The 26,907-nt window shown below is 37.0% G+C and overlaps 2 protein-coding genes across 3 annotated transcripts in view; both read right to left on the bottom strand.

Moving 5' to 3' along the window:
- Nucleotides 1-26,907, bottom strand: part of NCOA1 (nuclear receptor coactivator 1) — a 274,844-nt gene that overhangs the window by 191,274 nt on the left and 56,663 nt on the right. The window lies entirely within an intron of this gene.
- LOC119470534 (translation initiation factor IF-2-like) overlaps nt 1,957-26,907 on the bottom strand; it is a 108,335-nt gene continuing 83,384 nt past the window's right edge. Inside the window, exons 5-7 of the mRNA XM_037737067.1 lie at nt 14,466-14,601; nt 9,888-9,929; nt 1,957-5,849 (exon numbers count right to left, since the gene is read on the bottom strand). Coding sequence (XP_037592995.1) covers nt 5,775-5,849; nt 9,888-9,929; nt 14,466-14,601 — 253 coding nt within the window. The 3' untranslated portion in view covers nt 1,957-5,774. The remainder of the gene's footprint in view (nt 5,850-9,887; nt 9,930-14,465; nt 14,602-26,907) is intronic.

Below are 26,907 nucleotides of genomic sequence, written 5' to 3'. Positions count from 1 at the left end.
ATGCTTGTTCATTGTATACTAAATTACTAAACTAGATTTTCTCAATACCAAAGGTATTTGCTTTTCTTAAAATAATATTTTCAGGTTTCTGAAACTAGAAGTACCAGAATTAAAATTTAAAAAAATATGCAGGTAGCCATGCAAAAGAATAAGTTGTGAGGTATGTCACTGCCTACCCACGTGTAAATCTATGGAAAATACAATCCCATAGAAGGTATGTATCTATCCAACTATGACCTCAGCTGAGTTAACTTCAAAGATAAACTCAGATGCAGTTGAATTTTAACTTAAATTTGAAGGGATAACTTGCTTAAAAATGTTTTCAGAAAGACTGAACCATGACAAAGCACGGAAATAAAAAGCTATTGTGATATAAAAGTTGTCTATTGCAAGTCAGGTAAGGGTAATTAAAGGCAGTAAAAGTTGCACAATCTCTCAAAACAGATCATTGAATTATCAGAGCTGGAAGACACTGGTGTGACCAATTTACATATTACAAAATACTGTCACCTAAGTGCTGGAGATCAATCTGTCAAAAGTTTCCAGCTGACTCAAAAAGGAAGTTATTTAATTCACAGCTTACCTATAGAAAAACTGAAACCATGAGTTTAGCTGAAAAGAAAACCAGTTAAATTCTACACGTTTCCCATATGACTCAAAATTATACTGTCAATCATAATGTGCAAGGAGACCAAGAAAGCAAGCACAGGTAAGGAAAAGTGGCATATCAGAATTTGGAAGACAATCAGACTCAATCTTATTTTTCCCAAAAAGGTGAGGTAGAGGTTATATGGATAAATGTATATTTCTGTCAGTAAACCTTTAAGGATTTTAAAAATAAACTTAATCTTTCTTTTTTCATGAAACTATATTAAATCTCTGGTATATATCACAATTAATAGTGTTTGAATTGAGAAAATGCACTTTGTGTATATGTGTCTACATTTATTTGGTTACTAATTTATTCACTCATTCATTTGAGTAGAGAAAAGCAATCAGGAAAACAGGTAACAAAACTAAAGATATAATGCATGCAGATCAAACACTTCCAAGAGCCTAAACATTACTATGATGCAGAAAAATAGACATGGAAAATATAATCTAGCTGAAAAATGACAACCAGTTAGACAAACTACCAACTAACAGAGACAAACAAACAACAACAACAAAAAAAACAGGTAAAATTAAAAGTAAATACCAGCAAACAGAAAGAGCTGAGAAAAAGCAAATAAGTATGGGTCTTACTTTAGCTAAAAATACTAAGAACTTATTTAAACTATGTGGTAGTTGACCAAGACTCAGAATACCATAACTCTTGATCAGCCACCCTACTACTGCAGTGGTTCCAGACAGTGAAAGTGAGAGGGGAATGCATGAGGTGAAATCATCTGTTTATCATCATCAAAGAGTTTGGACCATAGTTACTGGTAAGCCAAACACCTGAAACTCTGAGATCAAGCAAACTTCATATGCAGTCTATACATAATGTGAGATGAATTTAGGCCCACATCTTAATCCACAGAAAAAGGAGGAGAAGAAGTTAATCAAGAATTTCTACAAATAGCCATGATGGAGTAACAGATACTAGATTTGTTCTCCCAGCTTATACTACCAGAAAACTGGATAAAACAGATGAAACAATGGTTTTTACATATTGGACAACAGTCGGAACAGAGTGGGATTCCTGAGAAAGGGTGAAAAAATGATGTGAGTCCTAGATTTGCCCAACCTCACACCCTTGAAGCAGTTTACAAGATGCAGTGTACAGAAGGGAGATAGGGCTTAAACAGAGCCTCACAGTCTCAAAGAGTTGAGGTCACAAAGATTGACAGTAAGTGGGGCCAAGGAAGCCAGAATTTGTGGACTAGCCTAACAGAGAAAAAGAAACTACATACAGAGACAGTGCCTTCGAGACATGCAAAGGAGTTCCTGCAAGCTGCTGGTAGAGTGCTGTTACGTCCTTTGTGGAAGGAAACCACCTGAGGTTGGAGAAAGGACTACCAAACCAAAAAAAAAAAAAAACACACACAAAAGGCCAAAGAATTTCTGAAACTCAAACAAGACTATGAATAGTTTGTATTCCAACAGAGTAGCGTGAAAAGACCTCCTAATACATGAAACATCATGTAAAGTCCTCAGAAGGGAATCAGCTTCTAAATTAGCTCTAGGAGAAAAGTCTACTCACTGCTCCAGACTCACCCTATGAAATCTTCCTTAAAAAAGGACAAGACTCAAAGGGCATCAAAAAAATTTAGCTGCATTCCAAAACTCAGTCCAACATTATTTAAAGGAATGGCTTCTTTATAACAAAATCAAGCATCTAATAACATAAAATTCACAATGTGTGACAATCAAAATTTACCAGATATGTAAATATGACCTATAACCAGAATAACAAATCAATAAAAACAGACACAAAACTGACAGAGACAGAGAGCTTGGCAAACAGAGATGCTAAAAGAGCTATTATACAAAATCTCGATACACTCAAGAAAGCAGAGAAAGCCATGGTAGTATTGAACACAGAAGTGCAAGATTTTTTTTAGGCACAATTGGAGCTTCTAGAAATTAAAAATACAGTATCTGTCCAGGCCAAGCTCTTGGCCTCAGCATGGCCTCCTCTTAGGCCCAGAGCCTAAAAATATTGTCAATACAGTCAAGAATACAAAAGAAAACAAGAACATAATGAGAAGAGAAAGAGAAGAAATAAGACTAAAAAAAAAAAAAAAAAAAAAAAAAATACAGTATCTGAAATGAAAAATACACTGCATAGGACTTACAGCAGACTTAACAGTTAACTTGAAGATATAGCAATAGAAAATATCCAAAATGAAGCACAAAGGAACAAAATACAAAAATAATGGGAGTGAATATCACTGATTTGTGGCAACATACAAATAAACTAAGATAAATGTAACTGTGGTCCAAAAAAGAGGAAAAAAATGATAAAAAATATATTTGAAGAAATAATAAGCATTTTTTTTTCAATGCTATCAAAACCAGAAACCTACAGATTCATAAGAGGCTCAATAAAATCCAAGCAGGATAAACAAAGAAAACCACACCAACAATTATCATAATCAAGTCGTTGAAAACCAGTGATTAGGGGTGAAAAATGTTAAAGACTTCTAGAGGAGGAAAAAGATTATGTACAGAAAAACAAAGGTATGCATGACAGCAAGCTTCTCATCAGAAATTATACAAATAAGAAAACAATGGAGCAAGATTGTAAGGGGTGAAACCTGTCAACGGCAAGTTCTGCACCCTGCTAAAATATACTTCAAAATGAAGGTGGAAATGTTTTTAGACAAAGGTTGAGAAAAATCCATTACCAGCAGATTATGCACTTAAATGATTTTTAGGCAGAAGAAAAAGAATATCAGATCAAAATTTTGATTTACACAAAGGAGAGTGCCAGCAATGGTAAATATGTTAATAGATATAAAAGACAGCTTTACGTTTTAACTTTCTGGGTTTCTTTCTTTTCTCAATTGTTTTAATTTTAAGAAAAACCTGTGCTTAAAATATAAACTAAAAAAAAGCAGTAACCCCACCCCCACAAAAAGTTTTACTCCGCTGAACCATTAAGAGAATCATACTGATTTTATAACATTAATTGGGCATATTTCCATCTTTTTTATAATCTCTAAAATAGTTCTCACCAAAGGAATCATATGTTCCTTAAAAACTAAAAAGAATTAACTGGAAAAAGTTGGTTCTGGAACTAGTTGGATGTAACCCCAGACCAACTGTTCTTAAATCAGTTTGGGTGTCTCATAATTCATTTTAAATAAATCAGCTTAGAGTTAATAAATAGTATTTGCTTATAATTTTTAAAATATCTTTTCTATTCTTATATCCCCTTTATAAACTTAATTTTGGTTTTCTATCTTTTCCTAGGTAAGATTTACCAGCTATTTTTGTTTTGTCTTTCAACCCTAAGAAATAGCTTTTAGATTTTTCATTTCTGTGGTTTCTGTTTTTAATTCACCAATTTCTGCTTTCATCTTATTAATATCTTCCCTTTCTCCTAGGCATTTATTTTGTTGAGTCTGTTTGTTTTACTAAATTCTAAGGTTTAGTGCTTAGTACATTTATTTCACTCATCAACAGTAAATTTAATGAAGACTATTAATCTACTTCTAAGCACAGTATGAATCTTGGCCTGAATCTCATTTCAGGTGCTAAATGACCAGTTACTGTATATTTGATCTCCTGTTTAATCCTGTATTTATTTAAGCAAATTTTCTGTTTGATTTTTCCAAGTGGTTAAAGTGGTACATTTTAAACTTCTGTTGTAGTCAGAGAATGGACGTACATAGTTTCAGCTTTTCTGGAACTTACTGAGGTTTACCTTTGTAGTTTAACCTAAAATTGATTTTTTAAAATGTTGCATTAATTGGAAAACTGGAAAAATCAACTTAACCCCAAATTTAAATAAAAGCTTCGTAAGTAACTTAATAAACCCCAGATCATTAATGCAGGTTTTACACTACATTTATTCAGGCTTACAATTTTTACTAGCATTAAATGCATCCATATGCTATGAAGATTAAGGACAGAGATTCTCAATTTTGCACCTAATCTAATTCTGTGTTTACTAGGCTTGCAAAGGTCAAGCAAAGAGTGTTTCTTAATAATGTAAGAAATTTCTAATTTCAAGAAATGTCAAAAACTCTCAAAAACATTAACAGCTATTCAGTAACTTATTCAATAACCACCTATTGGGACAGTATCTGAAAATATATACAAAATATCTAACACGGTGCTTGATATACAACGATCATTAAATAGTAGCTATTTTCTTATTATATTTTTGTTTTTCTCATATCAGCTTTCTTAAATTCACATTATCTCACATTCTGTATAGGCCACATTAACTATGCCTCCTCATTTAAGATCATCTTCAGAGCAATAAACATTTCAATGTCTTCATCAAATAACTGATAACAACATTTAAGGTGAGCACTTCTCAACTATTCCTCCTCTTGCAGATCACCTTTGGCTTCCAGAGCATCCAGATTTCGTTGAGGAACACTTCATTTCCCAAAGTTTTCATGATTAGATAGAAGAGTGGGTTGCTGCCATACACACAGATTCTTCAAAAAATATGTTTTATCTCTTATCAATAACCTACGGGCCCCCAAAAGCAAATCCTCTTCTTTAACACAGTCGAGTAATTGGTGATGCAATTTCAATAGCTATGCCACTGAATAATTATAACTGACCTTTGGAAAATGAAAGGTCTTCGGTTTCCAAATATTTTAACATCACTTTGAAAAACATAATTGATATGTTAAAAGGTTGCTTCAGTATACTGCTATATAAAGAATAGGTGCATCTGGGTGGAGTGAGGGCGGTTATGGAGCACAGAAAAATACCACAACTTCTAACTAGCTATCCCAGGACTTCAGAGAGTCACTTTCCATAACCTTCATGAAAAAGTTATCTGTAATTGTGACCCTTCTCTCATATGAATGAAACCAAAAGTTTTCTTTCTTACTAGAGCCTATGTACCTCCTTTCATGAAATATAGTATTTTACTATGTCATAATGTCCTTTGCAGTTGGCTAAAGAGGAACCAAAAAACTCAAGAAGTTGGGACAAGTCACATTTTCCCTAAATTGATCCTACTTCACCCTCTAATAAACAAGCATTCTTTTGGAAAACAACTCAGTCAGCAATCTTTCTCAAACCTAGAGCCTATTATTAAAACGTTCCTTGCAGAGAACACAGAGATTACTCATTAAACCACCCTAACACATTATCAAGTTTTACCCACCTGTCCCAGGCCTAGGACTTCTTAAAGTGACTAAGCCATATTCTTCCCTCCCCATTTCAAAAGTTACCTAAAGAATAAAGAACAATTTTTGAACAAAAGTGTGAAGTAGTTGTCTCTTAAACCAAAAAGCATATTTACTAGATACATATTATGTGCTAAACTGTGTACTAAGTGCTTTGCCTAAGGTTATCTCATGTAATCTATGTAAAATCAAGCAGGTTATTATATAACATGTGTAGGAGTTAAGGGGAGGAAGGAGTAATTTTATCTAAGTATCACAAAGAAATTCAGCAAGTAATACCAATAAAATCAAGTAATTGAAAGTAAAATGAGCCATGAATGGGCTGCTTACAGATCAGGAGAGAAATAAAACAGAAAAACACTAAACACTGTTATAATACACTTGATCCTTTGGTTTCTGGATACACACGAAGCTAATTCTTAGTCTCTTAGTAAGTATCTTGTATTTGTAAAGGAGCAAAGTCAGCTGGACTCTGGATTCCCTAAGTATTAAGAAAATTTCCAAAATCAAAATTCTAAACTGGTCTTTAAAAGCTGAATTCCCCCAGCATACTAAGACAAACAAAAGGTTTAAGGACTAGAATAGAGGGATTAAAAATAAAAAGTTATAAAGAGAGACAGAAAAACTAGAGAAGCACAGACTCTAGGGCTAGAATGTCTGAATACAAATCCCAGCTCTAAAACATATGACCTGTGTAACCTTTGCAAGTTCACGTCAACTTCATTGATGTTCTTGTGACGATGTAATATGTTAATATGTATAAAGGGCTAAGAATAGAGCCTGGTACATAGTAAGCACTATACAGTAAAACTGTCCCTTGCAGACAATAGGATTTTCTATATAGTACACTCAACAGACTCAATAAATTATTAGAAATAAGAATTCAGCACGTTGATAAATATACATAATTCAACTGTATTTTTTGACCTTTTTCCTATGGAATTTTTCAAAAAAGTTCGGCAAATATTATCATGAATTATTCCCACCCCCTCACTCATGTACTGTCCCCCAAATCACAAGTGTCTAGCTGCATGATCAATTAATGGCCAATCTTACTTAATCCTCACCCACAACCACCCTGTACTCCAGATAGTAATGAATGAGAAGCCCAGGCATATCTTTTATTACATCAATATTTCATTATGTATCGCTAAAAAATAAGGGCTTTTAAAAAAATATATAACTATATTATCTCACCTAAAAATTAACAATAATTCTTTAATATCAAATATCTTATCAGTATTAAAATCTCCCTATTTCATAAATGTTTATTAAAATCTGGACTCAAATAAAGTCCAGTCATTCCTGTTAATCTACAGTTTCCTCCTCCATTTCTCTCTTTTGTCTCTACAGTTTGCTTGTTGAAAAAAAACAAGTCATATGTCTCTAGGAGTTCTCTATAACCTATATTTGGCTAACTGCATTCTCATGGTATCATTTAATATGTTTCTATGTCGTCTATGTTTCCTGTAAACTGGTAGTTAGAGCTAAGACTTGATCAGATTGGGGTTCAACTTTTTTGGCAAGAATACTTCACCCGTAGCACTGCGAACTTTCATTAAGAGAAAGCTAATGTTTGTTTCTTCCTGTGTTGTTAGCAGCCACTCATGATCTTTGCTTAGGTCCAGGAATTCATTACAAAATGGTGATGTTTTATTCTATCTAAGAAAAGAAACTTCCTCTTAGCAACTATTTGGTTGCTCTCAAGTATAGTCGGCTCCTTAGCATACTCTGAAGAAAACTAATGAGTTTTTAAAGTATCACTAAAAACTCATGGATTTAAACATATTTGATGTGATTATACTGCAGTTAATGCTTACTGATGCTCAAATTGTCTCATTTTCTTTGGCCAACCAGAGCCCATTCAATTATGTACCTCAGTTGTCTGACACAACCCTGCTAGGGTTTGACAACTTCACTGCAAGATGTTCAAACCCCCACATCTGGAATCAGATTGAACCATAAACCAATTTTCATATTCAGCTGGTTTCTTTTCTGTTCTTTATTTTTATTCATTTTTTTGAAAAGTCAAAAAATATAATTTACTGAATCCTTCATTACACTTGAGAAAACATTTTTCTGTGTTGACTAAATTTTTTAAAACATTTGTATTTGTATTTTTTAATTATTTTATATATATTTTATTGCACTTTAGGTTCTGGGGTACATGTGCAGAACACGCAGGATTGTTGCATAGGTACATACATGGCAATGTGGTTTGCTGCCTCCATCCCCATCACCTACATCTGGCATTTCTCCCCATATCATCCCTCCCCAACTCCCTACCCCCACACTGTCCCTCCGCTAGGCAACCCCAACAGACCCCAGTGTGTGATGCTCCCTTCCGTGTCCATGTGTTCTCATTATTCAACACCCACCTATGAGTGAGAACATGCGGTGTTTGATTTTCTGTTCTTGTGTCAGTTTGCTGAGAGTGATGGTTTCCAGATGCATCCATGTCCCTACAAAGGACACAAACTCATCCTTTTTTATGGCTGCATAGTACTCCATGGTATATATGTGCCACATCTCCTTGTCCAGTCTATCATCGATAGGCAATGAGTTGGCTCCAGGTCTTTGCTACTGTAAACAGTGTGCATGTGTCTTTATAAAAGAACGATTATAATCCTTTGGATATACACCCAGGAATGGGATTGCTGGGTCAAATGGAATTTCTATTTCTAGGTCCTTGAGGAATCGCCACACTGTCTTCCACAATGGTTGAACTAATTTACACTCCCACCAACTGTGTAAGAGTATTCCTATTTCTCCACATCCTCTCCAGCATCTGTTGTCTCCAGATTTTTTAATGACCGCCATTCTAACTGGCAAGAGATGGTATCTCAATGTGGTTTTGGTTTGCATTTCTCTAATGACCAGTGATGACGAGCATTTTTTCATATGTTTGTTGGCTTCATAAATGTCTTCTTTTGAAAAGTGTCTGTTCATATCCTTCACCCACTTTTGAATGGGTTTGTTTTTTTCTTGAAAATCTGTTATAGTTCTTTGTAGATTCTGGATATTAGCCCTTTGTCAAAAGGGTAGGTTGCAAAAATTTTTGCCCATTCTGTTGGTTGCCAGTTCACTCTAACTCTTGTTCTTTATTTTTACTAAATTAAAAATCTCTAATAATAAATAATAAATCAGTGGCATTATGCAGACTGGATATAATTGAACATGGACCCAGAAATCATGTAGCAAGATTTCTCACTGATTTCTAATATGTGCATTCCTTTGAATGCAAAAATATAAAAAAAAAATTTTTAAAGTATGTATCACTTAAAGCTGGAAATTAAGTGCTTCAACTTGAGAAATTGAAAAAAAGATTCCTAATCTACTCTCTGCTTGCATTTTGACTCTGGAAAGTATTTCTTCATGTTCTATTTCAAAATTTGGATGTGGTTTTTAGACATGTATAATACAAATTCTTTTTTAAAAAATTTAATAAAACCATCAAGTTTGGGGATGTGGTCAAACTCTCAGAGATTAAATTATTTTTTTGCAAAATCCTCATATTTCATCCTTAACATTGAAACTCATGATATCATGAGACTACAAAGTTGTAAGTTCAGACTATTTGAAATACCACAGGTATTAGGCAAGTTATGTCCCTTGAAATCATAGAAATGACAATAGCAGCAAGTATTTATCTCATTCTACTAAAAAACTAATTAACAAACATGTAAACCCTTTCCTCCTATACAGCTAGCATATCACTATGAAAAAGCAACATACTATTGCTGCTATTTTGTCATAAAACTCTGAAAAGAGATGACTTAAGTGGTCAAAACTGCTCACATTCACAAGTTTTACTAATCAACACTAAATCATGATAAAAAGTCACATTACTAAATGCCAATTCTTCTCTCTGAAGAAAGCGGTATATGAATTGATACCCTGCTGTAATTTCTTTTACTTAAAAAGCAAGTAGACCATTTCCTGCAGCTATAGTTGTTGATGCTTTGATCAGAAGGAAACAATGCAACTTTTCTAGGCTGTAATGGCTTAAAAAAACAACCAACCAACAACAAAACATAAAACACTTCTGCTATAGTGGTATTTCAGTGACAAACAGCAACACACCTGTATCAAGTATGTCTTCTGTACATCAGTGCTTTCACCAAGCTGAAAAACAAAATATCCACTGGCATGTGCACATGACAGTAATTGCTTTTCCAGATGGTATGTCTTTGATAAGGGATTTGTGCCAAAAGCTCATTTTACTTTCTCTCCAAGCATAATATTTGCTATTAACTTTCAAACTGGTTTTACGAGCTTCTCAATAGTAGTGAGTAGACCTGTTTTTTGCTATGAAAAGGATACCTCTGAATGATAAAGTAATGTGGTCCTCTCTGTCTTGGCAACAACATTCATTAATTTCACACTAAAAAGCAACACTTTTCATTATTTTACACACATTTCATTCTTCCTCACCTCTAAAACTTAATTATTACAGAAAAGGAAACTAAGAAATATTAATTGTCCCAAGGTAGCATGAAAGTAAAGCTTCTGCTCTTTCCATCATAGCATGGAAAAAACTGTAGCAGGGAATATCCATTCCCTTCATATAATTTGCCAAAATTTGTTTTCAAATGTTTTACTGAGTCCAGACAAAACATTTTAAAAGGTACCATTTTAACCTAATATAAGCTGTAATCCAGGACACATAACCTTGCAAATGTTCTAGGGCCTTAACTTGCCATCTCAAGTACTGACTTTGTTTTGCTCTTATCCCCTAGAACAACAAAATCCCATATTCTTTAAGTCTGAAGTTCAAAAGTATTATATAACTCTTCCAAGCAGAAATTTGTGAGGTTTTCACTTTTCTTCATTTTCAAAATGGAAAATGACAACTATGAATAGAGGCTATCATACTGTGAACATTTGAAAAACAGTGGGGAGATATGAGAAATTGATAAATGGCCAGGTGCAGTGGCTCATGCCTGTAATCCCAGCACTTTGGGAGGCCATGGCAGGTGGATCACCTAAGGTCAGGAGTTCAAGAACAGCCTGGCCAATATGGTGAACCCCCTGTCTTTACTAAAACTACAAAAATTAGCCAGGTGTGGTCATGCACTCCTATAATCCCAGCTACTGGGAAAGTTGAGGCAAGAGAATTGCTTGAACCCAGAAGGCAGAGGTTGTGCTGAGTCAAGATCACGCCACAGTACACTCTAGTCTGGGCAACAGAGTAAGACTCTGTCTTAAAAAAAGAAACTGATAAGTAATAAATTCCTAATTAAAAAATGTAAGCAACCTAATTTATGTCGCACTTTTATACAGCCAACTAGCAAATTCAATTGATGAGAACTTCCTGTTCCCTAATCTTTACTTTTGTTAAGGTCTGAATACAGAGCTTAAGTATATTACTTAGAAAGGGATTCTAGATTGTGATTTGATGTGCTCATCTTATGACTACACATAAATGGCTTCAGATAGGTGTATTTAGTCTTCCTAGCCCAAGAGTTAGCATTCTGAATAAAAGATACCTTCAATTTCATTTATAATGAAGTTACAGAATAATTTATATTCTTCCCCATATCTAGAATCATTCTTTGCAAAGCTTGGGCAGTCCATTAATATTCCTAAGTGAAAGTAAGAAGAAAAGATATACTTAGAAAAACAAGTAAAATGGCTCTGGTACTAAGACAAATTATATATTTAGTCATCATTACTATTTGAGTTCAAATGACATCAAGAAAACAAAGAAAAGTACAAAACATCTACAAGTTGCCAGGGAAGTGTTAAAACTTATCATCAACATAACCTCTTTTTCATCTGCTACTTGAACTGAGATAATTTTTCTTTAGCAAAAATTGCTCAATTACACTAACCCCTTCCAGGAGGTAATCCATTTATTGTAGTTGAGCAGTCTTAGTGATGGCAGCAGTGGCCCATCTAGAGTGGGGTAAATGGGGGCAGGGCTGTGTGCTCCACTGAGCTGGCAGGGGCTAGGAGCAGGCAGAAGCTCCATGCTCCTGGGTGTGGCTGCAGCCACCCAGCCACTACTGTGGACCGAGGTTTCTCTGCACCAAGGAAGGCCCCCCCATTTCCCTGCAGGCTCAGAAGTGCCTACTCCCACTGCCTGGCCTCTTCCTGCTCCCAGCACCTGCTCCAATCTTGGAACGAAGTTGAGGCCAAGCCCAGGCACTGTTGCAACCCAGCTGGGTGGGCGCAGATGAGCACAAGAGGGAAGCCAAGGAAAGACTCAATGCTGGCCTGCAGGTGCCCCTCAGCAGGAATAGCCTAGGCACCAGGAACAGTTGTAGGAGGCAGAGAGGCTCCTGGACAGAAAGGGGCAGATCCCTGGTGAAGCCTCACCTTCAAACCGGGGAATGCCTCAAGCCTGGGAGCCAGGATGCCAGTCCTGCAGACCGGAATGGAAACTTACGGTGCTTTCTCTGGGCCTGCCCATAGCTGCCCATGAACTAAGCAGCATGCACCTCAACCACTCAGAAGCCCATAAAAATCCTGGACTCAGCCAACTTCAAGGACAGGATAGGGAGACCAGCTACAGAGAGGAGCTACCCACTTCAACTCCAGGGTCTCTTGTCTGCCAAAAGCTGAACACTCATCAGGACACCCTGGCTACAGAAAGGAGCTACCCACTGCAAGTCTCCTTTGAGCTATTCTATCACTCAATAAAACTCCTGTTCACCTTGCTCACCCTCCACTTATGCATGTTACCTTATTCTTCTTGGGTGTGGGACAATAACTAGGAACCTGTTGAATGGCAAGGTTGAAAGAGCTGTAACACAAACAGGACTGAAACATGCTCCTTGCTCACCACATTGCAGGGGACAAGAAGGAGAGAAGAGCTGCGGCCCTTCAGGGAGCCCAGACCTAGGAGTTCCCCAAGCCAGGGCCATGACACCCTCTTTGGGGCTCTGAGATTCCTGGCATCTCCAAGCTTCCAGGCGTCACTGTGTTTCCTGGGGCCAGCCAGGGAAGCCGCCTGTGGTAAACATGGTCCAAACACAGCATGCAGGGAGCCAACACCCATGCTGGTGCCTGGAGTTGCCTGCCCCACCACAGCCAGCATGCCTGGCTGTGCACAGTGGTCGGACCCCATGCTCACTCGCTCACACACCCCTCGCCACTCTGCTCGCCCTTGGCAGGTGTGGGATCCAGGCCAGTAGTATAAGCTGTGCACAGCCTGCCAGACTGATTGTGCCCAGTGGACCCAAGCAAAACTCAGACAAAGGCACCACCAGCCACAGAGGTTTCTGGCTGGTGATATAACACCCCAAGGATCCTTTATGCTTTACATAGTCTTCTTTATGCTTTTTATAGTCTTCTTCTAAAACAGAAGTTAAGAATCCTAGTAATAAGTGATACATTTTTACATTTTTCTCAGGTTTTTACCTTCTCTATATTCTAGCAAAATATTAATTTACAAAACTGTAATATTTTCAGAGAAATCAATAAACTTTGACCTGTCCCCTAAAATACTTTCCATACTTTCTGCCTATTTGGAAAAATATAGTTAAAATAAAAAAATATTGTTTTGTTTTTGTTTTGAGACTGAGTTTCGCTCTTGTTGCCCAGGCTGGAGTGCAATGACACGATCTCAGCTCACCGCAACTTCTATCTCCTGGGTTCAAGCAATTTTTCTGCTTCAGCCTACCAAGTAGCTGGGATTACAGGCATGTGCCACCATGCCCACCTAATCTTTTAGTAGAGATGGAGTTTCACCATGTTGGTCAGGCTGGTCTTGAACTCCCCACCTTAGGTGATCCTCCCACCTCGGCATCCCAAAGTGCTGGGATTACAGGTGTGAGCCACCATGCCAGCCAAAAATATTTTGTTTTTAAAATAAAAACCTAACTCACTCTCCCTGTTTGGAATTTATGTGTAAAAACATTGAACTATTTTTGCTTTCTGTTGACATTATATTTCCTTTTTGTTTTATTTGTCTTATGTAGTCTTTCAAGTGGGGATCCACCTCATGTTTTGGAAGTATCACCTGACTCTTTAATTAGATATCTTGCTTTTCTGGTCCAAGTAATTCATTATATCCCAAAGGTCCTACAGGAGCAGCCTACGAGGAGTCACAGTGACACATATTGGTGAACAGAAAATCCTTAACAATAAGTTTAGGAGGAAAGGCGAGCAAGGTTTCAAACCATCTAAAGGATAATCAATAAGGTCTCTGACATCATGCAGGTGGACTCAGAGTGCTGCATTCAGTTGCTTATCTCAGGGGTCATAATGCAAATAAAATAATTATTAAACTGACATTTATTCCAGTTCTTCTAATATAGTTATTGAAACTTAATCTATACTTAATGCATTTATTATAATTGACATGCTTTCCTAATTTTAATAAATATATCCCTTTAAAATCTGGATCTTGTCTACAGCCATACCACCCTGAACATGCCTGGTCTCAAAAGCTAAGAACAGTCGGGCCTGGTTAGTATTGGTTGTGAGGCCACATGAGAATACCGAGTACTACAGGCTTTTGAAAAAAAAAATCTGCATCTTTTCTCAGTTGGTTTCTTTGGGAGTATAGTACGAAAGGAGGGAAGTGAACTTTTCTCTAAGAGCTAAGCATTCTAACATAAGTACTTTTAAACTTACCAAACCTATGTATAGAAATCAACACTACAAAATGACTACTAAGGAGCCAAAACTAAAGTAAAATTGTGCCTCGAATACCTTAGAATAAGTAGAAATTTTAAATGTTGGTAACTTCATTTGGAAGCAAAGTTGCCTACTGCATGATCTTGCTTGATGGTCCTTGATTTTATCATCGAAGTCAGTTCCAGTTACATTTCCATTAGTATGGATAGATCTAAAGCAGGAGAGAGAGGACACATTTAGGCCATAGAAAACATTACAGAATTTACTGTGACACACCACTGTTACCCTGTAAGCATACAGATGTTCTGGTTATTCAAGAAATGTCAATTATCATTCTTGTCACTAGTAACAAGTTTTAAAAAATTAAATATTAAAGGTATAATAGATAAATATATCAACTTGACAAAAGGTAGTTGCTGGCTTTTTTAAAAGCTCAGATCCCCAAAGAAGGTATGCAATCAATTGGGGCTTGCCTTGGTATCCCAGGGGAGTTGCTGAAGTCACCTCAGCAGCAGTAGCCTGAGTATCCAGTTTTAGGTAAAGTGGAATAGTAACAGGAAAGACAGTTCCCAGAAGCACTCTGTAATAAAGAAGCACCTGATATCATGGCTATTATGCCGTCCTAAGACACTGGAAGTAAGATATTACAGACTAGATTTTACTCAATTAATGGCACAGTAGATCATGCTTGTAATCCCAGCACTTTGCTTGGCCAAGGTGGGCAGATTGCCTGAGCTCAGGAGTTCAAGACTGACATGGGAAACATTGCAAAACTCTGTTTCTAAACAACAACAACAAAAAAATACAAAAATTAGCTGGGCATGGTGGCATGCACCTGTGGTCCCACCTACTCAGGAAGCTAAGGTAGGAGGATGGCTTGCACCCAAGAGGTCGAGGCTACAGTGAGCCAAGGTCATGCCACTGTACTCCATCCTGGGCAAAAGAGTGAGATCCTGTCTAAAAAAAGAGAGAGATTTACTGGCTTTTGCTATTTAAGGCCAAATTAATTTAGGCTTTACCACCCAGGGTTAAGCTTTTTACTAACATTCTCTTTAGAATCACAAAGACAGCCCGCTCCAGAGACGGTCATTATACTGCAGGCCAGAAATGTGTGGCTAGTTAATTCTACCTGTGACTCCTACCTCTATAACTCTTGGGCTTTATTCAAAATGCAAACCATTCTGGCCAACTATCCTCTGACCTATTTGCATGCAGTTATGCTTTCTCATCCACTCCATTTGGTCTCCCATTGCTGCCCTTTCTTCCAACCTTTTCCACAACGACCTCTGGAAATCCCTCCTATGTAAGTAAAACAAATCATCTCTATATTCTCAATTTCATCACTGACCAACTCTTCAACCACTGAGCTAAATCTGGCTCTTGAAAATAATGCTCTATCTAGAGTGTAGGGTAAGGTGGTAGAGACAAAATTTTCCAGAGTGACACTTCGAGACCCTCACAAGCAATCCCCTTCCTTCCCTGTGATGTCACATCTGGCTGTATGACCCTCTTCTTCAATTTGTCACTCAATATCTCACTCTATTTTTTCTAACCTGGGTCCAGACTCATTACCTTGGATGCATGCTACCTGTTCTTTCTCCATTCTAGTCGCTTCTTATCTCCAGTTTCGAAATCTTGGTTATCTCCTAAACTACAAATCCACCTAGTATGCTATTTCTTCCTTCAGCTTCATCACCTTCAAAGTCCTTAATCCAGTTGCTTGCTAGAGAAAAATCACACAACCATGTGAATTGATCCTGCTGGCTTTTGCTATTTAAGGCTAGACACTGAATGCTGTGCAGCAACCCTTTATGCACCATTCATTAATCAGATCCTTCTCCCATAATTCACACTGCCTTTTTTCTCAAACTTCTGCCACTCTACCTCTTCCACCCCTACTAGGGATGGAATGGAATAGAGATTTCTTTATGTTTTCCTTACCCATTTGTGTAAATTGTTTATATTGTGATAATACAAGTTGAGTATCCCTTATTCAAATGCCTGGGTGTTTCAGATTCTGGATTTTTTTCAATTTAGGGGTATTTGCATGGCACTTACTAGTTGAGAATCTGAAATCTGAAAACCTGAAATTCAAACTGCTCCAATGAGTACTTCCTTTGAGCTCATGTCAGCATTCAAAAAGTTTTGTAATGTGGAGCATTTCAGATTTTCAAATTTGGGTTGCTCTACGTGTAGTATTTCTCTTGCTTACTTTTAACATGTTCTCAGTCTTAACATTGGCCCTTAATACAGAAGTTTTTATTTTCAGGTGTATGGATTTGTCCATCATTCCCTTTTTCATATCTTTTATTATTTCTCTGTTTTGAAATTTCTGCCCCTTTAATGATACAAGATAATGCTCTGATTTTCATTTTTCTATGGACTAACCTTCTCAATACTTCATTTCATATAATGTATAGAAAGATTTGGCTCTAAACTGATCTGCATTTCAAATTACCAACCAGTTTTTCCTAGCAACATTAAGGAATTCTCATCATCCCTTGGTTTACAAAGTTTCTTCTTTTATATCTCATTTGTTTGCCCGTAAGGTGGGTGTCTGAACTATAATCTATTTAAATAATTATTGTTTATTTATAGGTTTTACTTTGTGATAAGAATATTCTTGGTATTTTTATCTATTTTTTTCTGACAATAAATACATCTTACCAGATTCCAAGGGTATTGCTGGTGATTTTATGAGTGAGAAATGGCTGCCTTGCTCACTCCAAGTACCGTGTATTTCTGCCATAGTTTTTACCTATTCAAAGTGCTCCTTTCTGCTTTGAGTGATTATCCAAACTACTACTGCATCTAAAACCAAAACCTTCCTAATTGTGCTGGAAAGCTACCTTTTTACATATTTTTTTATCTGGAGCCAGATTCATAAAACCTTGTCCTTCACAATTTTCCACACTTTGTATTCACTCTCGCATTGGTGAGAGCTGGCTTATTTAAAATAAAAGTGTCTCACATCCAAGTTTTGTTTCATAGACTAACATTTTTTATTGGCTCTGAAGAACTTTTCAGATCTTCTTATCTTTCAATGTCTACATAGTTATTTCTACTGGTTTTCATTTTTTGAATACATGCTATATTCATGATTTAAAAATCAAAATGATATAAAATGAAAGCTATAACTAAAAAGTCTCATTCCCACATCATCCACATGCAGTTCACTTTGCCCTTGCTTACTGTAGGTTACCACTTTTATTAGTTTCTTGTATATTCTTCCAGCAATTCTTTCCGCAAAGACATTTACCTATAAATATAATCTTACTCCTCTTGCCTTCTGACACAAAATATTCAGTTTTGCATCTTACTTTTTAATCACCAGTATGTCCTAGATATTTTTCCAAGTTAGGAAATGTTTCTTCGCAGCTTTTACAGCTCTACAATATTCCATTGTGTAAATATATACTAGTTTGTGTAAACAATCCCTTATTTTTCAAATATTAGATTTTTACAAATTTAAGTCTTGTTTCTGACAATAATTTAGTTAAAAAGCAACAACTACACGAACCAAACAGCACAGAAACCTGTGTGGTATGATTTCACAAATTGTATTCTATTAATAAACATGAGCTTCCCTGTATATCATTTTACCTTTTATCTCAAGTTTACTCTATGATCGTATCTAAAAATCCAACAACCATTATGCTCATAAACTTGCAAAATCTTAAAGATGCCCAATCTCACTGAGGGTTTCAATGGGCCTGCAAAAAAATGAAACACGTTCTACAAGAGACACAGTCAAGAATGTTCCATTCTACTTATTGGAATCAGGAAAGGTTTCATGGAGGAAATAGCTTAGGTTCAATCCTAAAAGATGAAGTGATTGAGAGGCAGATGAGGGAAAAGGGAAAACATCAAAGGAGGATCAGCATAAACATAATTTTTAAATAACATACCTGTCAAGAACTCCAAGTAGTCCCATTTCTGCTTAAATGCAGAAAGCCACAAAACAATGTCGCTCCTACACTAATGAGAAAAAAAAAATCCTATCTATAAAATCAAAACTTCTCTTGGTCTAACAAAGAGTGGAGGTCACAAGGCAACTAGCAAATTTAATAAAACACGAAGTAAATTTTATTCCTCTCCTTAGAGGGATAAGCTCCTCCAAGGAAAGACTACACACAAACTGTCTGACCTTTGTCAGGTCACAGAAAAAGAAGTGGCCACTATACAACAGTATAAGAAAAAAGCTAAAATTTTAACAAATTCTTAAAGACCAAGTGTAACCTACTACGTCAGTTTAGAATAGCTGGAGACCTCAGACATAAGGAAAGTTCTCACTCACTTGCAAGATTTTCCTCATGCCTTGACTAGGTGGTCACATGAAAGATTAGTATAATACTAGGACGGGAAACCCGAGACAGCCCTCATCATTAGGGGAAGTGTGCAGGAGGTGTCTAGGACAAGGCTGAAGCCTGATTCCCCAACTGTTCTCTAACAGAGCAAAAAGCTTCAAACCACTAGAAGAAGAACAGAAAATCCTCTAACCAAAGGTCCTGGCAGAAATCCATTGCTTCAGGGCAGAATCGAAGCAAAATGCCTCTGCTCCTGGGGAAGAGGTAGACAAACACTCTCCCTTATGGGACAGGAAAAGATATAATGTTGTTAGGAGAGGGGTAGAGGTAAAAGAACCTCTGCCATGGTGGTAGAATACAGAGCAGGAAAAAGTGTTAGGCAAAGAATCCTGCACCAATACCAAAGAGACTTCTACTACTACTAGGGGAAAGAAGGATATTCCTGTCCATGACCTACCACAAATACATGGAACAAAGGGCAGGCCACAAGGAAGAGAAGGCAGTAATGCTGAGGCTGAGAGAGCCCAACTGATGCCCAGGACAAATGGCCTGAATATAATTGAGTCTGAACCAGAACAAAAGAGAAGCCTGCTCTGCACCACAAGCATGGCACTAAATAACCGGCAATAGGCAATTACTGGGAGAGGGTCAATAACATAAGAAGAAATACTGATACTTGTATTGCACAGATGTGCAAAGACTGTTGGAAGATGAGGATGGTACAGGAACACAGAGAGAAATCTTGCAGAGTGACATGTCATTCTCTAAACACAAGGGACCAGCAGCCAACTGCAGGAGAAATACGAAGCCTGTGGTGCGCTGAGAGGGTAATGATGGTGACAAAACCCAAAATCAGCTCAACTCTTGAGTACACTGATTCAACCTCCAGCACAAACAACCTGACAGAGGCAGCAGCAAAAGAGGATCACCTTAGTCTCTCTTGTCCTTTGAGCAGAGAGGTGGAAAGTTTAAAAAGTAAAATATGAAAGCTAAAAACAAAAAGATATCAGAGGTGAAAAATTCTTTTCTGACTGCACTAGCCCGGTCTGATTCGACTTTCATGTAATAAAGTTGTAAGTTGTTTTTCAGTTGCCATGGACCCCCCAGGTTGGATATCACATAACCTGGGCATGCCCAGATAAACCAAGTATGCAACCCAAGTAGAACCTAAGTGTTCAGACCAAGGAACAGGGACTGAAGTAAGCAGCAGACAGTATACAGCAGGATTCAGGATCCGATCAGATCAAGCCCTGGCATTACCCCAAGAAAGGATCCAGTCAGATCACACCTCTAGGTATCACCGCATTGTAAGATCCAATTAGGTCATGCCCCATTACCCTCTGACTATAAACTTGCCCCAAACCTCAGCTCAGGAGACAGATCCGAGCCAGTCTCCTGTCTCCTAGCTCGGCAGCCTTACAATAAACTTTTCTCTCTACAAAAACCTGGTGCTTCAGTGTTGGGCTTCTGATATGGTTTGGCTGTGTCCCCACCCAAATTTCAACTTGAATCGTATCTCCCAGAATTCTCCCAAGTTGTGGGACAGACCCAGGAGGAGGTAACTGAATCATGGGAGCCAGTGTTTCCTGTGCTATTCTTGTGATAATGAATAAGTCTCATAAGATCTGATGAGTTTTATCAGGGGTTTCCACTTTTGCCTCTTCCTTATTTTCTTTTGCCACCGCCATTTCAGAAGTGCCTTTTACCTCCCACCATGATTCCAAGGCTTTCCCAGCCATGTGGAACTATAAGTCCAATTAAACCTCTTTTTCTTCCCAGTCTCGGGTAGGTCTTCATCAGCAGCGTGAAAAAGTACTAATTCAGCTTTCCATTGCACACAGGCAAACAAACCCCGTTCAGTTCAATAGCACTTTGACTGGCTCAACAGTAGTCTGGACAGGGATGAAGAAAGAATAAGTGAACTTGCAGACAGGTCAATAAAAATCACCCAGAATGAAACCAAAGTTAAAAAGAGTGGGGGGAAATTATATATATATATATATTCAAGAGCTGTGAAATTATATCAAAATGTCTATTACTCCCAGGAGAAGAAAAAAAAATTGACACAAAAAATATGGGAAGAGATCATTGCCAGGAATTTTCCCAATTGAACCCAAGGAAACAAACCAGAGATCCAAAACATCCCAAAAAACCCTTCATAATAAACACCATATGCACATACACTAAACAAATAGACATGGATATATCGTAGTCAAACTGCTGAAAACGAAGATAAAAACTGCAAAGGTAGAGAGAGAAAAAAGAAATATTACATACAAAAAAACAAAGATTAAAATTACAGAAGACTTCTTATCAGGAAATTATGCAAACCAAAAGAGAAAGAAAGAAAAAGGACTGAAAGAAAAAAAAAACTGAACATAGAATTCAGTTCTACATACAAAATTCTATATCCAGCAAAAATACTTTTAGAAAATAAATGGTTTTTTTGACTTAACAATACCTGAGAGAATTCACTTCCTGCAGACACAAAATATGTTCAAGGTAGTTCTTCAGGCAGAGGTATAATACCAGGTAAAAATTTGGATCCACGAAAAAAGGGGGCAGGGAGGGGAGGAAGAGGAAGAGGAGTAGGGGGAGGATGAAGGTGAGGGAGAGGAGAAGGTGGCAAAGATGAAGAGCATTAGAAGATAAATATAAAATACTACTTTTTCTTACTTTGTTCCCTATAGAAGTTTATTCACCAACTAAAGCAAAAATTAGTAAGTCTATATTGTGGGGTTAGTAACATACAGAAGTAAAATATATCACAAATAGCATAAAAAGGAGAGGTACAAAATTGAAGTGCAGTGCTGTAAAGTATTACATGACATATAAAGTGGTATAATATTATTTAAAGGAAGAATGTGATAAGTTAAAGACATACCTTTTAAACTCTAGAGCAGCAGTTCTCAGCCAAGGTTAGTTCCCACCCCTGACCCACCGCTGCCACCCCCATGAAAACATTTAGCAAAGTCTGAAGGCATTTTTGTTGTCACAATTGGGAATGGGAAGTGACTGCTACTCTTATCTAGAAGGTAGAAGCCAAGGATGTTACTAAAAATCCTACAATACATACAGGATAGCCACCCCCCAACCCAACAACAATGAATTAGCTGGTCCAAAATATCAGTAGTGTCAAGGTTTAGGAACTGTGACCTAGAGCAACGTAAATAAATAGCTAAGAGTAGAGATAAAATGAAATCATGGAAAAGGAGTAATTCAATACAAGATAAGAAAAGAAAAAAATTATGGTTCTAGGTCTTTGAGGAATCGCCACACTGTCTTCTTCCACAATGGTTGAACGCATGTGCATTCCCACCAACAACATAAAAGTGTTCCTATTAATCCCCAGTCTCACCACCATCTGTTGTTTCTTGACTTTTTAATAGCCATTCTGACTGGCGTGAAATGGTATCTCATTGTGATTTTCATTTGCATTTCTCTAATGATCAGTGATGTTAAGCTTTTTTCCATATGTTTGTTGGCCACATGAATGCCTTCTTTTGAGAGGTGTCTGTTCACGTTCTTTGCCCACTTTTTAACAGGGTTGTTTGTTTTTTTCCTGTAAACATGACCCAGCAATGCCATTACTGGGTATATACCCAAAGGAATATAATAGAAATCATTCTACCATAAAGGCACATCCAAGCATATGTTCACTGCAGCACCATTCACAATAGCAAAGACATGGAATCAACCCAAATGCCCATCAATGATATACTGGATAAAGAAAATGTAGTACATATACATCCCTGAATACTATACAGCCATAAAAGAATGAGATCATGTCTTTTGCAGGTACATGGATGGAGCTGGAAGCCATTATCCTCAGCAAACTAGCACAGGAACGGAAAACCAAACACATGTTCTCACTTGTAATTGGGAGCTGAACAATGAGGATTTCTGGCTGGGTCTACCCCATGGTGTTCCCCAAAGGCTTCTGGACTGACTCCAGCCTTCAACCTCCCAATGGGGTGTCAGCAACAGGAGCTCCACATTTTCTATCGTAATTTCTTCTCTCACTGGAGAGAGAGCGGTTTTCCTTTCTCTTTCTTTCTCTTTCTCTTGCCTATTAAACCTCCACTCCTGAACTTCTTGTGTGTGTCTATGTCCTAAATTTTCTTGGTGTGATATGATCCCAAGTACTTACCCTAGACAATGTAGCTGCTTCATATTGGGAACTTCGACTGGGATACCAAGGTACAGCATTCATCAAAACGTAAGCAGAGAAATGGACTCCAACTCTGTCCTTTCATTTTGGTGCTCTCAGCCTCCATATTAAAACCAAATCAAATCAATAACAGGCATTCATAGGCCAGTTAAAAACATGGTTAGAGTGGCTGCCATTCTTAAAGACTAGGATGCGTGGCTTACTAGGGAGAACACTGGGAATCCCCCAGCACCCACAGGTTGCTGGGTATGTTGGCCATGTTTGAACCAGCTTCCTTTCAAGGAGGACTCAGCTGTGGTATGGGGCTAGAAGAGGTTCTGGAGTAACTGAGGATTTCTGGCTGTTATCCAAAGGCTTCCGGACTGACTCCAGCCTTCAACCTCCCAATGAGGTGTCAGCAACAGGATCTCCACATTTTCTGTCATAATTTCCTCCTTTCCTGTCCACAATCACCATTATCTCCTGTCCTCTTTCCCTCCCCAAAGTCCCCTCTCTCTCACTAGAGAGAGGACTGTTTTCCTTTCTCTCTTTCTCTTTCTCGTTACACCTCTGCTCCTAAAAAAACAGGGATACCACTTAAGTAGTTTTTAGAAACTTATAGCATGAAATGGTTACATTAGAAAACAAGTAAGGTCAAGCTTGAATCAATAATTTAACCCTCTACCTTAAGGAAGTAGAAAAAGAGGAGTAAATTTAACACAAAGCAATTTGAAGGAAAAATTTGAGAACAAAAAATAGAGACTATCTATGAAACAAAAATCTAATTCTTTGAAAAGTTCAGTGAAACTAAATTTCTGACCAGAGTAATCAAAAAAAAGAGAAAGAAAAGCCACAGATTACCTACATTGGTAATGAAAAGAAGACATCACTAGAGAATTTATAGCTATTAAAAGAGTAATTAGGGAATATTCTGAACAATTTTATGGCAATAAATTCTACAACTTAGATAAAACATACCAATTCCTTAACTCATAATTTAAAATCTTCCCATTAAAACAGTTCCATGACAAATGGCTTCCTTGGTGAATTCTACTAAACATTTAATGAGAAATCATATCAATATTACAAAAACTCTTCCAGAAACAAGAAGAAAACATTTCCCAATTCATTTTATGACAAGAGCATTGACCCCGATACAAAAATCAGACAAACTACAGACCATCATCCTTTCATGAACATAGATGGAAAATATCTTAACCAAATGAATCTAGCCAATAATAAAAAGAACTATATATCATAGCCAAATACTATTTATCCCAGAAATGCAACGCTGGTTCAACATGAAAAAAAAAACTTATCAACGCAATCCACCATGTCAACACACTGAAAAATAAATGATCATCTTAATTAATGCAAAAAAAGTGGGGGGGGGGCGGTTTGGGCCAGGCACAGTGACTCATGCCTGTAATCCCAGCACTCTGGGAGGCCAAGGTGGGCAGATCACTTCAGGTCAGGAGTTTGGGACCAGCCTGGCCAACATGGTAAAACCCCGTCTCTACTAAAAATACAAAAATTAGCTGGGCATGGTGACGCACACCTATAATCCCAGCTACTGGGGAGGATGATGCAGGAGAATCGCTTTGACCTGGAAAGCAGAGGCTGCAGTAAGCCAAGATGATCGTCCCCCACTGCACTCCAGCCTTCGTGACAAAGTGAGATTCTGCCTCCAAAAAAAAAAAAAAAGGCAGCATTTGAAAAACTTCCATAATCATTCATGATTCAAAACTCTCAGAAACAGAAGAAAACATCCTCAGCCTACAGATCTATAGCTAATATTATATAATCACAAAAGACTAAATGTTGTCTATTAAGACGATGAACAAGGCAAGAACATCTGCTCTCACCACTCCTATTCAACAATGTACTGTACTGTACTATACTGTCAATACAGTGATGCAAGAAGAAGGAATAAAAGCCAGAAGATGGATTTTAAAAGTGGAAACAATGCTGTTTTTTTCATAAATAACAAGATTGTCTATATAGAGAATCCCAAAGGATTTATCTACTAAACTTATCTAATAAATTTCTACTACTAAAACTGGTAAATGAATTGAGCAAAATTTCAGAAGACAAGGTCAACACACAATATTAAACTGTGCTTCTAGTGGTAGTAATGAATAATTAGAAATGAATTAACAAAATAGTAGCAATTATATAAGCATTAAAAAGAAATAGAATATAACAAAATAAATGAAAGATTTGTGTACTCAAAAATATAAACCACACAGGCCGGGTGTGGTGGCTCATGCCTGTAATCCCAGCACTTTGGGAGGCCAACGCAAGCAGATCAGGAGGTCAGGAGATTGAGACCATCCTGGCTAACACAGTCAAACCCCATCTCTACTAAAAATACAAAAACTTCTCCAGGCGTGGTGGCATGCATCTGTAGTCCCAGCTACTTGGGAGGCTGAGGCAGGAGAATCCCTAGAACCCGGAAGGCGGAGGTTGCAGTGAGCTGAGATCACTCCACTGCACTCCAGCCTGGGTGACAGAGTGAGACTACATCTCAAAAAAAAAAAAAAAAAAAAAAAAAAAAAAAAAAAAAAAAATATATATATATATAATACACACACACACACAAAGCACAGTGAGAAAAATGAAAAACCTCAATAATTGGAGATACACTATTTTCAAAGATGAGATCAATCAATATTGTTAAGATGTCAATTCTCCCCACATTAATGTAAATCCAATTAAAATCCCAGCAGGCTTTTTCTAAAAACTGACACATTGATTCCAAAATTTTATGAAAATGCAAAGAAACTAGAATAGTCAAAACACTTCTGAAAAAGAAGAACAAAGTTGTAGGACTCAGACTCACTGATTTCAAGACTTTCTATAAAGCGATAGCAATTAAGACACTGTGATTCTGCCATAACGATAAACACAAAGATCAATGGAACAGAAGGGATAGTCCAGAAATAAATCTATATATTAAGGTCAATTGATTTCAAACAAAAGTACCAGGGTAATTCAATGGAAAGAGAATTGTCTTGCAACAAATGTTGCTGGAACAATTGGCAATCCATATGCTAAAACAAAACAAAACAAAACAAAATCTTCAACCCACACCTCATGTCTTACACAAAAATTAATAGACCTAAATATAAAAAATTCAAAACTATACAACTTAGGGAAATATAGAAGAAAATCTTAGCCCAGGGGTTGGTAAACTTATCCTGCAGAGGGCCAAACAGCCTCTGCTGAAACTATCTGCCATTGTAGCATGAAAGCAACCATAGACAATACATAAACAAATGTTCATGGCTGCATTCAAATAACATTTTATTTACAAAAGCAAGTAGTGGGCTGAAAATCAGGTCATTAGTTTGCCAACCTCTCATTAAAGCAGAGTTTTTTGTTTTTTTATGCCCTGCTGAATAAAGAGCGTTCACATCATGCCTGGCATATAGATGGCACAGAGTAAACATTTGTTAAACAAAAGAATGAACAAATGCGTGAAATATATTTTATTTCCTTTAATCGTCAATATTCTCCTAAGGAAGGTATTATTAGTGTCACTGCAGATGAGAAAACTTATATTTGCCCAATGTTACATAGCTGGTAAGCCAGGATTCATATACAGGTTGGTCTTATTCCAGTGTGAAGCAGAGTTTTTATATATAATGCTAAAAGCACAAACAATAAAAGAAAAAAAAATTAATAACACTTTATTAAAATTTTAAACTTTTGCTCTTCAAAAGATAGTGTTATATAAAGATGAGCCACAAATTTGGAGAAAATATTTGCAAAACAAGTATCTGACGAAGAACTTTTCAGAATCTAAAGAACTCTTCAAAAAAAAAAAAAAAAAAAAAACAATAAGTAAAAATAATGGACAGAATATGTGGACAATGCAAAAATGACAACTCTTAACAAGCAAACAAGCAGTCTAGAGATACGGTACCTATGTTTAATCTTTCCTACTGGTCTTCCTGCTATCTGAAACAGGACCAATGCTGCCTGGATAGAGCATACAGTGTTCTGTCTTACACAAAAAGACACCCACAAATGATAATTCTCAGATCTTTTTTTTTTT

The sequence above is a fragment of the Cebus imitator genome, unplaced genomic scaffold, assembly GCF_001604975.1.
Source record: "Cebus imitator isolate Cc_AM_T3 unplaced genomic scaffold, Cebus_imitator-1.0 Scaffold1, whole genome shotgun sequence".
NCBI classification, from domain to species: Eukaryota; Metazoa; Chordata; class Mammalia; order Primates; family Cebidae; genus Cebus; species Cebus imitator.
Note: the sequence above shows the minus strand (reverse complement) of the source record. Positions and strands in the feature narration are given on the sequence as shown.